Source organism: Miniopterus natalensis, chromosome 22, assembly GCF_054644295.1.
Source record: "Miniopterus natalensis isolate mMinNat1 chromosome 22, mMinNat1.hap1, whole genome shotgun sequence".
NCBI lineage: Eukaryota > Metazoa > Chordata > Mammalia > Chiroptera > Miniopteridae > Miniopterus > Miniopterus natalensis.
Window position 1 is genome coordinate 675,072 of NC_142102.1, and position 13,032 is coordinate 688,103.

Sequence of the window (13,032 nt, forward strand, 5' to 3'; positions counted from 1 at the left end):
AGAGCTAAGCCGAGGGGACTGCGCCAGAGACACGAACCGGGCGGCAAATGCGAACCCACGTTTCGCACCGAGCCTCCGGCCCGCCTTTGGTTTGCGGGGTTTATGCCGACGTTCCGGGCGGCACAGGCCTCACCGCACAGGCGTGGCAGCACCTGGAGCAGGGCCCCGCGCGTGCCTGAGGGTTTCGCAGCAGCCTTCCCCGCCTGTGGCCCTTCACCCTCCACGTGTGCGGCCGGGGACGGCGTGGAAGGGGCAGTGGGACCTGCACAGATGCTGGAAACGGGCTGCTGGCTTTTGCAGGCCCGTGCGGCCCGCCTGCTGCTCGGATCGGGCGTGAGAACCGGCGGTGAGGCCTGTGAAAGGCTTTCAGGATGACGCCTGGTGGCTCAGTGAATGATGCCGTGGGCATTTCCGTGGCTACTCAACGTGGAAGGCCCTGCCTGGGTGTGGCCGTGTCCACCGCACACAAGGGAGGTGAAGCCGTTTTAGGGAATGATGTCCTTCCTATTAAGTAGCCAATGTGGGCATTTCCGTGGCCACTCAACGCGAAAGGCGCTGCCTGGGTGTGGCCGTGGCCGTGGCCGTGTCCACCACACACAAGGGAGGTGAAGCGGTTTTAAGGATCGATGTCCCATTAAGTAGCCAATGTAGGCAGGCCTAATTTTGATAGTTTGCTAATAGTCCTAAGTCCAGTTCTCTTTTTTAAATTTATTGATTGGTTTTTAGAGAGAGAGGAAGGGGAAGAGAAAGGGAGAGAGAGAGAAACGTGGATTTGCTGCTCCGCTTACTGATGCATCACTGGTTGGTTCTTGCATGTGCCCTGACCGTGGCTCGAACCTGCAGCCTTGGCGTATCCGGATGATGCTCTAACCCACTGCGCCACCCGGCCAGGGCCTCTTCTCTCTCTTTTTATAATTTTGTTTTTCAATTACAGTTGACATTCAACCTTGTTTTGTATTCGTCTCAGAGGTGCGGCCGACGGGTCGGACAATCCTACTTTACAAAGCGGCCCCCCGGTATTTCCAGCGCCCACCCAAGCAACTCCAGGACGGGTTGCCTTTGTGGCCTCCTTAGGAAACCAACCCGCCGAACTCTGACTTGAAACAAAAGAAAGGCGTTTATCCGCAAGATGAGTTCCTTTTTATTTTTTAATGAACATTTAAGGCTCATGTACAAAAGCTAACAGAGCAATACGTCAACCATGAGACACGCACGAGGAGATAAAACGGGAGGGGACTCGGCGACGGTTTCTCACCACGGAAGCGTCACACTGGCTGCAGCGAGGTGGTCGGAGCTTGAGACAGCGGACACGCGCCAAACGCCAAACTGCGCTCCCGCCACTCTCCGGCTTCACGTCTCTTCGGCCTCGGTCACCGTTCAGCTAGTGGGGGGGGCGGCTGAAGAACAGGGAATACGTTTCTTCCCCCCTCGCGCCCCCCAAAAAGATTTTTTAAGCAGTGAATTTTTTTTTTTTTCCCCGGGGGGAAATCGTTTATCTGTGGACCTAACCCACCGCATGTTCTGTCATTAAATTTGCATAAATATTTGGCTAGTCTATTTTGTAAAGTGAGATCATGCAGGACGCTAATTTCTGAAGAGTAAGAATTATCAAAGGCGATTCGTTTGGTACATAAACGCTCACAGTCTCCTTTTGAATGAAAATGTGCTCTTTGTGTTTTTTTTTTGTTTGTTTCTTGCAAAGATTTGGTCAAGTAATAACCGTGAGCATTTCCTAAAATATTTCTCTGCTGGGAAACTTTGTATGAAATGACATCGGAAGTATAAAAAAAACCGCGTTAGGTAACCCTTGGAACAGTTAAAAATAGACGTATCTTGTTTGTAAACTGTCGATGTCAGATACCGAGCGTCTGAGCGTCAGAGCCGTTCGGGTTTTCTAGAGAGTTCTTCAGTTGGCCATCCACGCGACACCTCCGAAACATCTGACGTTACATGTAGAAACATCAAGGCAATAGTATTTGTACATAGTATTAAACATGCAAACGTTTCCCGAACGGCCGTCCCCAGGGGGGCAGTGCCTCTGGCCCGGGCCCGGGCGCCGCGCCTCGGGGACTCGGGCCCCTGGCCGCGGGGGGCGAGGCGGGTCACTTCGGAGGCGAGGCCCCCTTAATCACGGGCTCCCTGTTCAAATACGTCGCCCAGTACACCAGGTTGAAGGTGCCGAACAGGACGGGGAATACAATTCGGGACATCTTGTCGATCTTGCTGATGCTGTTGTAAGTCTTTCTGCTCTCGGGGGGCTTGTCCTCGGCAGGGTTTGCGGAGGCGGCGGCCCCGCCGGAGGTGCCCGGGGCCGGCTCCTGCGGGATGTTGGGGGCGTGGGTCATCCTCCCGGTGGTATAGGCGTTCGTTGACTTACTGAGCGTGAGCTCACGCTGCTTTTTCTGCAAAACAGTAGGAGAACGTAACGGCAACGGCCGTTCACCGGCAGCTGCGAGCTCGCTTCTAAAGGTGTATCTGCGGAGAGAGAGAGAGAACCGTCCCCTCCGCCCCGGCAGAGGGCAGGCTCCAGGGACTCGGGCGTGAGGACCTGCAAGTCGGTTTCTGTTGTTAAATCTCGCCCCGGGATGTTTTTTTCCATTGATTTTTAGAGAGAGTGGGAGGGAGGGAAGGGAGAGAGAGAGAGAGAGAAACGTGGACGAGAGAGAGAGACATGGATCGGCTGCCTCCCGCACGCGCCCCGATCGGCGCTGGCATCGAACCTGCAACCCAGGCACGTGCCCTTGACCGGGAATCGAACCTGAGACCCTCCGGTGCTCGGGCTGAGGCTCTAACCACACCGGCCAGGCCGGGGAGGTCCTTCTGTTAGGGGCGGGGAGGCAGGACGGACACACACCTGGCCTTGCGTTTCGAACTTCGGATCGGGCCCGTTTTCTCAGCGACGTGAACCTGGAGGAAGGGGGGGAGGGAGGGAGCCAGTACCTTGATCTTGGCAGCTTCCAGGGCCTTCTTGCCGTCCCAGGCCCAGCCCCGCTTGGTGAAGTAGTTGACGGTGGCGAACTCGATGAGCGCGGAGAACACGAAGGCGTAGCACACGGCGATGAACCAGTCCATGGCCGTGGCGTAGGCCACCTTGGGCAGCGAGTTCCGGGCGCTGATGCTGAGCGTGGTCATGGTCAGCACCGTGGTCACCCCTGGGGACGGGGGAGAGGAAAACGGGTCGGCGCGGGTACCAGGACCCTAGGAGACACCGGGACGCGACCGACAAGGACGGGGAAGGCACTGGGCACTGTGCCCCAGCCCAGACCCCTAGTTCAGTGGTTTCCGTACACTTCGCACATTCTTAACATTTAAAATATTGCCCCGGCCGGCGTGGCTCCGCGGTTGAGCATCGACCTGGGATCCAGGCGATCGGGGTTCGATTCCCGTCCAGGGCACATGCCCGGGTTGTGGGCTCGATCAATGACTCTCTCATCAGTGATGTTTCTGTCTCTCTCTCTCCCTCTCCTTTCCTCCCTCTGAAATCAATAAAGATACATATATATATAAAAAAGACCAAACCAGTACACATTTAAAAATATATATATATTGCTTATTGTGTTTATTCGTGGCCTGTCTCAGGGGCTAGAGCGTCAGCCCCGCACCAGAGGGTCAAGGGCACCCACCCGGGTTGCAGGTTTGACCCCAGCCCTGGTCCGGGCCTGCGTGGGAGGCAACCAATCGGTGTGTCTCTCTCCCTCTCTCCCTCCCGCTCACTCTAAAAAAATCAACGGAAAAACTATCCTAGTGTGACGATTAACAACCACAACGAGGTGCTGTGCACGCCCCACACCGCGGGCCACAGGCACGGCCACGCGGCAGCCTCGCCTCCACCTGGAGGAACCCGCCCCAGGCTTCCGGGCACCGTGTGAGAACCGGGTCTCGGCACTTCACTCCCTCCCAGACGGTCAGGGTCCCCTCGACGTGGCCGTGCTGGCTGCCTCGCCCGCCTGGGGAACTGGCAGCGACCGTACAGCCCGCCGGCCCCCTTGGGGGCGAGCGACAGCGGGCCGGGCCTGGCAGATCGCGAGCCACCCGCAGGGCATCTACTAAGCGCCAGGCTCTGATCTCGGCCACGTTCTGCATGGGTATTGCTACCCCCGCTTTGCAGGCGGGAAGCTTAACATTTTTAATAGTTAGCAATGCGCCCAACTTTCCAGCTGGGAAGCGGGGTCTGCATTTGGCCCCCGGGCTGGAGGACCCTTCCGGCCACGCGCCTCCACGCGCACAGCGTGGCCCTTCTCGCCGTGGTTCTGTCTGCACCAGGGAGCAGCGCGCCCGTCGTGGGCTGAACTGTGACCCCCAAATCCACACGTTCAAGTCCTAACCTCCAGAGCTCCACGTGTGGCCTAACTTGGAGACAGTCGGACAGAAGCGATCAGATTGGGGTCCTAAGGTGCTCCGGGCGAGCCCCATCGCACGTGGCAGGTGTCGGGGATGCGCACCCGGAGAGAGCTCGTGTGGAGACCGGAGCCCGCGGCCACAAGCCAAGGACCACGGGAAGTCGGGGGAGAGGCCTGAGCAGAGTGTCCGGCAGCCCTCAGAAGGGACCTGGCTGCGGCACCTTGACCTTGGCCAGGCGGCCCCCAGGGCTGTGCGATCACTCACCTCTGTGGCTTAAACCCGGCACCCGGCACCCCTGGGAAACCAACACAGCGCTGTGGGTGAAAAGGGGCCACAGCCAGCCCTGACAGCTCGGCCCGCGCCGTGGCCTTGCGAACCCAGGGACACAAAGCGGCCACGTAGGGTGGCCTGAAATTGAGACGTCCTAACTGAAAGCGAGTCGCGGCGGGCAGTCACGGCCTAGGCTGGCATCGTCCCTGACAAAGGTCAGCCTTTCCCTGCACTGAGCCTGTCTGCTGTCCTCCGGCACCGAGGATCACACGCCTCTGCAACGTCAGAGTGACCTTCTCCAGACCCCTCAGGACACAGCCTCCCTGCAGAACAGAGGCCACAGGGCCCCTCGCTGTTACGTGGTCCCCGCACATCTCCGTGGGCCGTAAAGGCGACCGTTAACTATCCTGCGCCCACCCGTGTCAAGGAAACGCGCGTCTATCATTTTACCTTTTACCCAAACTCAGGGGTTTCTCCACTGGGCTTTCTCCTGCCTCCCTAATCGATCACCAGGGGATTTCATGTAACTCCCTTCTGTCTCCCCTTTGATTCTAAGGTGTAAATTAGCTGCAAAACTGCCAATTTCTGGAGCATTTTCCCAATCCGTTGAGATTTCACTTCCTGGCAACTGCTGTCAGTTTGGCTCAAATAAACTCCTAAAAATTCTTACAGGTCAGCCCGGCCGGGCGGGGCTCAGCGCTTGAGCGTCGACCTAGGATCCAGGCGATCGGGGTTCGATTCCCGGTCAGGGCACATGCCCGGGTTGCGGGCTCGATCAATGACTCTCTCATCATTGATGTTTCTCTCTCTCTCTCCCTCTCCTTTCCTCTCTCTGAAATCAATAAAAATAAAAAAAAATAAAAAATAAATAAATAAAATTCATACAGGTCTGATGTTTCTAATGTTGACATATCACATGTTACATGCCGACTGCCACTTTCCAAAGGGAACTGCCCGATAACACACGAGGCAGGGCTTTGCGGGGCCCGTGAAAGCACCGTCGCGAGATCTCGCATAAGACAGATGGCTGGCAATTTCAAACCTAATAAAATAAAATAAAATGCTACCAGTGAGAGGCTTTTCAAAGGGAAACAATGATAAACTCGGGCTCAGAGAGCAATCTACACCCCGACCCTGACGATGAATCTCACCTAATCGGGCCTCTGTGTCCACAGAACAGAACCGACACCGTCGCTGGGGGTGGTCAGAACCGGCCACAGGGCGCCAGCCCAGGCCCGGCTGGGGGACACTCACCGAACACTGTCCTGGCGGGGACGGACTCCCGGTTCAGCCAAAAGGAGACCTGCGACAGGATCACGGTCATGATGCAGGGCAGGTAGGTCTGGATGACAAAGTAGCCGATCTTCCTCTTCAGGTGGAAATGAGCCGTCATGATGGTGTACTCACCTGCAGGCGGGCAGAGCCACGCGTCAGCCCCCCGGGGTCCCGCGGCGTCCCCCAGGTGTGTCCTGCGCCCCCGGACCTGACCTCTCTGCACCTCCCATCTGACCAGCATTTATTTGTATGGTTCGGGCAAAGCAGAGGATGGCAAATGCATGAATTTCTTATTTCGTTTATTTTTTTTAAAGAATCGTTTATTGATTTTGAGAGGAAGAGGCCCGGCCGGGCGAGGCTCAGCGGGTGAGCGTCGACCTAGGATCCAGGCGATCGGGGTTCAATTCCCGGTCAGGGCACAGGCCCGGGTTGAGGGCTCGATCAATGACTCTCTCATCATTGCTGTTTCTCTCTCTCTCTCCCTCTCCTTTCCTCTCTCTGAAATCAATAAAGGTAGAGAGGAAAGGAGAGAGAGAAATAGGGATGTGAGAGCACAACACGGGCTGGCAGCCTCCTGCACGCCCCACACCGAGGATGGAGCCCGCAGCCCGAGCATGTGCCCTGACGGGGAATCAAACCGGCAACCTTTCGGTGCACCGGACGACGCCCAGCCCATGGAGCCACACCGGCCAGGGCCACACGGGTTTCTTAACGGTCACGGAATAAGTCTCGACCCCCAGCCTCTGAAGAGCCTGTGCTGGCAGATGCGTTTCCCAAGGGAAATCGGATTTCTGCGCTTTCCTAATCCCCGGTCAGTCTGTGCCCCTCCACCCACCCCCTCCCTGCTGCTGCTGCCGTCGGGATTCGGGATTTAGCCTCTGCAGACAGAACTGGGGACGTCACAGGGCCCTGCGGTGGCCGGAGGGGAGTCGCCCCGTTTCCCAGCCAGGGCGGCTCCAAGGAGCTGGGGGTGACCGCCCCCCACAGGCTCCGTGCTCCTCCTGGGGTGGCGGCCGCTTCCGGAGGCCAGGGCCCGGGGGCTCGTCTCGCCCCGCCTGCCGGGGAGCTCGGGTGCTTCCTCGGAGATGCCCCGGTGCCTCCTCTGGATCTGCCTGGCCGTGTGGGAGGCCCGCGGGGACCTCCCGCTCATGGCTGAGAACGACGCGGCGCTGACGGTGAACTGGTAAGGGGCCTGGCTGCGGGCGGGTGTGGGACGGGCTCTTAGGCGCGGTGCCCTCTCCCTGGCCGCCTGCACTGGCACCTCCCGGGGCGAGGGGCAGGCCGCTTGGAGAAGTGGAAGCAGAGCCCAGACGGAGCTGATCTGAGGGCAAGAGGTCTTTGGCTGAATTTTAAGGAGTAGCCAGTGTGGCTGGGGGAAGGGGGGAAGGGGGTCCACTCCTCCAAAGCCGACCCCGTGTGGCACCATCTATTGAGGGTGGTCTGCAGCTGTGGGCAGAGTCGGGCTCTGGGGACTGATAAATAACAGCTCCCACGCCTGTGGCTGGAACCGAAGGCCGGAGCGCAGCAGGGCCAGCGGAGGGTGTCCCTACCTGCCTCTGTCACAGCCCTAAGGCCACAGGGGGAAGATCTGCCCCTTAGACAAAAAGGAGACAGGAGTTCTCAGCGGTGCCTGGGACAGGCCGGACACACTCCGCGCCCCCGACCCCAGCCCCGGGCAGGTGAGAGCAGGTGAGAGGGGCCAGCGGGCTGGTCTGTCCCTCACGGCAGGAAAAACAGACACAAAGGGCTGAGATATGTGCAGAAGCCGGGACTGGACCTCGGTCATGACCGTGGTCCCCTCTCCCGAGAGCGAGGGGCTGCCTTTCTGTTTCTCTGCGGGAGGGTCTGAGGTGACGTCCCCGCTGTACCTTCTTCTTCGGTGCTGGTCCTTTTACTTTATTTTGGACCTAACCCAGCAACACCAGATAACGTCGCAGGGAAACTGCCACCCCTTTAGAACGCAGGCAGGGCGGGAACCTCGCTCGCACAGTCGCGCAGGACTGTCTGAAACAACCCCATCGCCGTCCGTCACCCTCACGGCTGTTTCCTCCCAATTCCCGCCAGGCCACCTTTCCCTGTCCCCATAAAACTGGGTCTGTTTCCTCTTCTTTGGCACCTAACATGGTAACCGCATGTCGTCCCCCCACCTGCCAGGCCCTCACCTGTCCCCGGGACGCCCAGCATTGGTGGGCAGGGCTAATAGTCCACGTCCCTTCTGCAGCCCCCGGCGTTGGCGGTGCGGAGAAAGCAGGGTGCTGACCAGGGGCTCCCCTGAGGGTGTCCTCCGGGGATCAGAACTCACGCTGCAATCAGAGCTCACTCCATCCTGTTACTCTTTTCTCCTTGGCTGTCTGGAGGCTCTCTGGAGGCCGGCCCTGCTCACAGCCACGCTTTATGACCCCGACCACCCTGGCCGGGTGCGGCCAGGAGGTATCTAGAGACCCACCCTGCAGCCTGAGGAAGGGGAAGGCGTTTTGTGCCTTTGGACACCTGTTCATTTTGCGTCGGGCGAAACGTCAGGGAAACGGCACCTGTTTGGCTCGGGTCAGCCCCGCGCATGTGGAGTGAGAGCCCCTGCTCTTTGCAGGGCCTCGGCGATTTCTGTGCCGCGTGGCTGTGCTTTCCAAAACTCAAGCCCGGGGGCACCTCTGAAATGCGCAGAGCAGGAGGTAGGGGAGCAGGCGAACGGGGGTATTTGCAGGACGTCGGCTATCCTGCTTGCCGAGACCGTCGCTTGTGTGTCAGTGCTGTGGCGGGGGGGGGGGGGGCTGTGTTATATAAGCAGGTCCACGTGGCCTCGGTCAGCGCCTGTGGTCACGGGGAGCCTGCTCACATGGGGGCCAACGCACCGCCGGTTAACGCCTGGCTTGTTCCTTAACGCCACCGGCAGCCACGGCTGGCGTCTCCGGTGCAGCCGCAGGGAGGGCTGGCTCGGGGGCTGCTTGCAGCCAGCACAGCCCAGCAGCTGCGGCTACACGGCCAAGGAGAGTGCAGGCGGCCCCGCCGCTGGGCCCGAGTGCCCCAGGGTGCAGCGCCCGGCATGCACCAGGTCTCACCCGTGCTGGTGGTGATGTTCTCCGTGCCCACCGTCTGCCCCATCAGGTGGTACTGGTTCAGCCGGGAGCCGTCTTCCGCCACCACCACCGACTTGGTGGTGTCGTTGGTCCAGACGTAGACAACCTCGGAGTTGGGGTACGCGTCTGTGTGGGGGGAAGGAAAGCGGCAAAAACAGGGTGTCACGCGAAACCTGGCGCAGCCGAGGAGCAAGAGAGATGTTAGAAAAGTCCAAGTTCAGCGATGAACAGTGTGCAGGGCGGTCAGACCCGGGCGGAGGCCCCCGCAGGACCTGAGCCGTCCAGGCCCTTCCGCTTCTAAAAGTCCGAGGGCTCAGCCCGGCCGGCGTGGCTCAGCGGCTGAGCGTCGACCTGGGATCCAGGCGATCGGGGTTCGATTCCCGGGCAGGGCACAGGCCCGGGGTGCAGGCTAGGCAGCTGGTCAGTGACTCGTCATTGATGTTTCTATCTCTCTCTCGCTCCCTCTCCTTTCCTCTCTCTGAAATCAATAAAAAATATATAAAAGTCCGAGGGCTCAGAGACCGGAGGCCAGGATGTATCTTCTCTTTGGGGGACACTACAGCAGGTGCCCCGAGACCACAGTGCCTGGGGGTCCCCCAGCCCTTTTAGTTGATCCTTACCTAAGGGTATTTTTCCCATTGACTTTTAGAGAGGGGGAGGGAGGGAGGGCGAGAGAGATCAATGTGAGGGAGACACATGGAGCGGCCGCCTCCTACACGCACCCCAACGCGGGCCAGGGATCAAACCTGCAACCCAGGTACGTGCCCTTGGCCGGAAATCGAACCCCAGACCCTTCAGTGCTCAGGCCGATGCTCTAATCTCTGAGCCCCACAGGCCGGGGCTCCCCCAGCTCTTTGGCTCTGGACAAGTCACTTACGCCCCGGGCCTCAGTTTTCCCACCTGTCGAATGGGGTGGGAACAGCCCCTACTCCTTGAGCCCCTGGAGCGACTCCTGCGGCATCAGCTTCCGCAGGGGTCCCGCTCTGCAGCGGCCACGGGGCCCGCGGCCCAGGTGCCCGGGTGGCAGGGTGGCGTCGTAGGCGGGGCTTTCGCCCCCGGTGTCAGGCCCGTGAATTTCGGTTGCACAGCAACAAGGCTCCGTGCGGAAGGAATTAAGGCCGCGGGCCTTCAAATTGGGAGATTATCTCGGATTGAGGCCTGAAAAACAGAGCTTGCTCCAGTGGGAGCCACACAGGCCCAGCTCAGAGAAACACGAGGCTTGAAAAAAGGGCTCGGCCACCTTTCCTGGCTCTGCAGGTGGAGAAAGGGGCCACACGCCAAGCAGCGCAGGCGGCCCCCGGAGCAGGTGAAGATGACCCCCAGGTGACTGCGAGCCGGGAAGCAGGAACCTCAGCCCTGTGGCCGTGCGCAGCCCAGTCCTGCCAGCAACGGGGGTCCCCAGGGCCTCCAGAGAGACACGGCCCTGCTGGCACCTAACCTTGGCCTGTGAGACCCGGAGAAGGGAAACCAGGCGCCTACTGCATGTCCTTCCATAGAACTGTCAGGTAATAAATGTGTGTGTTTTGATTTATTGATCTGAGAGCTAGAGGAAGGGAGAGAGAAACATCGATATGAGAGAGGAACGCTGATTTCTTGCCTCCTCTATGTGCCCCAACAGGGATTCGAACTGGCCACCTTTTTGGTGCAAGGACGACCCTCCAACCAACTGAGCCACCCAGCCAGGGCCACCCTCATTCTTGCTTTATGTGCAAAAGCGTATTCATAAGAGTAAAAATAAGAAAACAACTATGTAGGGAGCAAACGCGGAGATTCTCCCCAGCTGTGGGCCTGAGGCATGGACGGCTGCTGAGCTGGATTCGCAGGGAGACGTCCCATTAACACCCCCCCATCCCAGTGCCCAGTCTGGGGGAGCTGTGAGCCTGGCCCTGGCCGGGGAAGCAAGAGGCACTACAAGCCTTGGGAGACATGAGCTGGTTGGGAACGTGCGTCCTGAGGCTCAGCAGGAGCTCAAGCCTCAGGGCAATAGGCCAGCTGTGAGAGTGAGGAACGTCGGGAACACAGGCCTGTGTCTGAGCTCAGAGCCCTGAAAACAGCGCCCCCACTCCAACCTCCCGCCCCAGGGAGCTGCCCGTGGTGCTGAGTCTGCTCAGGACAAAGGGAGAGGGGATGAAGCGCAGGGGAGACCCCGGACGGACGTGGGGACACACGGGGCGTTCTGGAGAGCAGCAGAGGCCTGGGGGTGCAGGGCCTCCTTTGGCGCCTGAGGACACAGGTGAGAGTCATGGGGTGCTGGAGGCACAGAGGTGGTTGTGGGGGCTGAGACACGCCTGCGAGGGTGTCACCCCATCCGTCTGCTCTCCTGACTGCAGGGCTGGGCGTCACTTTCCACGGGGACCCAGGCTCTGCGGCTCAGCGGCGAGGTGACCAGGAGCAGGGGTCACTGAGGGGCGAGCGGAAGGCTGGCTCTGCCCCCCGCAGGCCCGGGTTGCTGGACACGAGTCCTCCAAGCCTCCCTCTGCACTGTGAGCGGGGGTGCTGGCGAGTAATAAAACTTACCTCCCAAGAGGGACCCGAGCGTAATCATTAATTGTCACTGGATCAAAGTTTCCCGAAACCAGGAAGCGATGTGCGTGCGTCAGTTACGATGCGCCCGGGGAATTCACACCATCACGCTCCGCACGCGTGATGACCTGTTAACACGGGTGGTGTTAACAGCACTAATGACCAGGGCCAGCGTGGCCTCGGGGGGCGCTCAGCACGGCTGAGTCCCGCCCATCGAATCGCGGCTGGGAGCAGACGCCCGCTCCTGTGCGTTTGGGCCCTGGAGCCCGGCGGCCGTAAATTCCTCTCCGCAGAATCAATCTCGGAGCCAGAGACAACAGTAAACGAGGCAATCAGGGCGCCCGCTCCCCTCTATCATGATTGAAAGCTCAGGACCGTAAGCCTGGCCTCCCGGGGGCCATCCATCAGCCGGGCCAGGCGGGAAGCGAGACAGTGTTTTGTGCTTTGGCTCAGGAGGGCCGGGGGATTTATCGCCGCCTTCCCAGAGCCGCCGTCCCTGGGCTGACACTTCCCGTCCGCCCTCAGCCGGCGACACAACCCTAGACCACGGCCGGCCGCCGGCGCTCAGCCCGGCTCGCAGGGCCTCTCAGGAGCAGTGAGTCTGCCTGACTGTGAGGGAAACACGGTGCCCGTCTTCGACCTTCACCAACCCCCTTACGCTCTGAGCCTCTGTTTGAAACCATCTGTGGATTGGGGGGAATGACCCCCATCTCCTAAGGGGGCTATGCGGGCAGAGGGTGCCCACCAATGCCAAGCACCGACCATACGCCTGACACACAGTAGGTGCTCGATAAATAGTAACTATAAGAAACATAACCTGCCCTGGCCGGTGTGGCTCAGTGGTTACAGCATCCGCCTGTGTGCTGAAGGGTCTCGGAGTCGATTCCTGGTCAAGGGCACGTACCTGGGTTGCAGGTTCGATCTCCAGCCCCGGTCAGGGCACATGCGGGAGGCGACCAACCCATGCGTCTCTCTCACGTCGATGTTTCTCCCTCCCTCCCTCCCTCCCTTCCACTCTCTCTACAAATCATCGGAAAAAATATCCTGGGGGGAAGATTAACCAAAAAAAAAAAAAAGAGGAAACATGGGAAGGGACTTGCTTAGTGTCACAGGAAAAGACCTTGTTACCCGAGTTCATGTTCCAGCTGGTGGTCACAAGCCAGCCCAGCGTGAGGACCACTGTTCAGCCGTGTCCGGCAGGCCGGGGGACACCCGGGACTGCAACGGCCCCCCGGGAAATGCGTTTCGCTTGGTGCGTTCCTGGCCTCTGAGGCTAGAATCAGTGCAGCTTAGGGTGTAACTGCTCCCTGGAATTTTGGTGATCACAAAACACACAGGATTTGAGTTTCTCTGACACCGTGTCTTCAACCTTCCTCTCTGTCCTAAAATGGGGGGGGGGGGGTGGCGAAAAACTAGAAAACGTGTAATTCCAAAGACACATGCGCCCCTGTGCTCACTGCAGCGTTATCCACAGGGGCCGAGACATGGAGACAAGCGAAGTGCCCTGCGGTAGGGGCTGGACAGCGAGGCTGGGGGCACGTACACAGGG

General features: G+C 59.6%; 2 protein-coding genes across 2 annotated transcripts in view; one reads left to right on the plus strand and one right to left on the minus strand.

Annotated features, from left to right (window-relative positions):
* Positions 1–1,472: 1,472 nt before the first annotated feature.
* Positions 1,473–13,032, minus strand: part of GABRA5 (gamma-aminobutyric acid type A receptor subunit alpha5) — a 50,943-nt gene continuing 39,383 nt past the window's right edge. Inside the window, exons 7-10 of the mRNA XM_087829197.1 lie at positions 8,943–9,086; positions 5,866–6,018; positions 2,941–3,152; positions 1,473–2,402 (exon numbers count right to left, since the gene is read on the minus strand). Of these exons, the coding sequence (XP_087685323.1) occupies positions 2,103–2,402; positions 2,941–3,152; positions 5,866–6,018; positions 8,943–9,086 (809 nt within the window). The 3' untranslated portion in view covers positions 1,473–2,102. The remainder of the gene's footprint in view (positions 2,403–2,940; positions 3,153–5,865; positions 6,019–8,942; positions 9,087–13,032) is intronic.
* GABRB3 (gamma-aminobutyric acid type A receptor subunit beta3) overlaps positions 6,972–13,032 on the plus strand; it is a 185,065-nt gene continuing 179,004 nt past the window's right edge. Inside the window, exon 1 of the mRNA XM_087829198.1 lies at positions 6,972–7,069. Coding sequence (XP_087685324.1) covers positions 6,972–7,069 — 98 coding nt within the window. The remainder of the gene's footprint in view (positions 7,070–13,032) is intronic.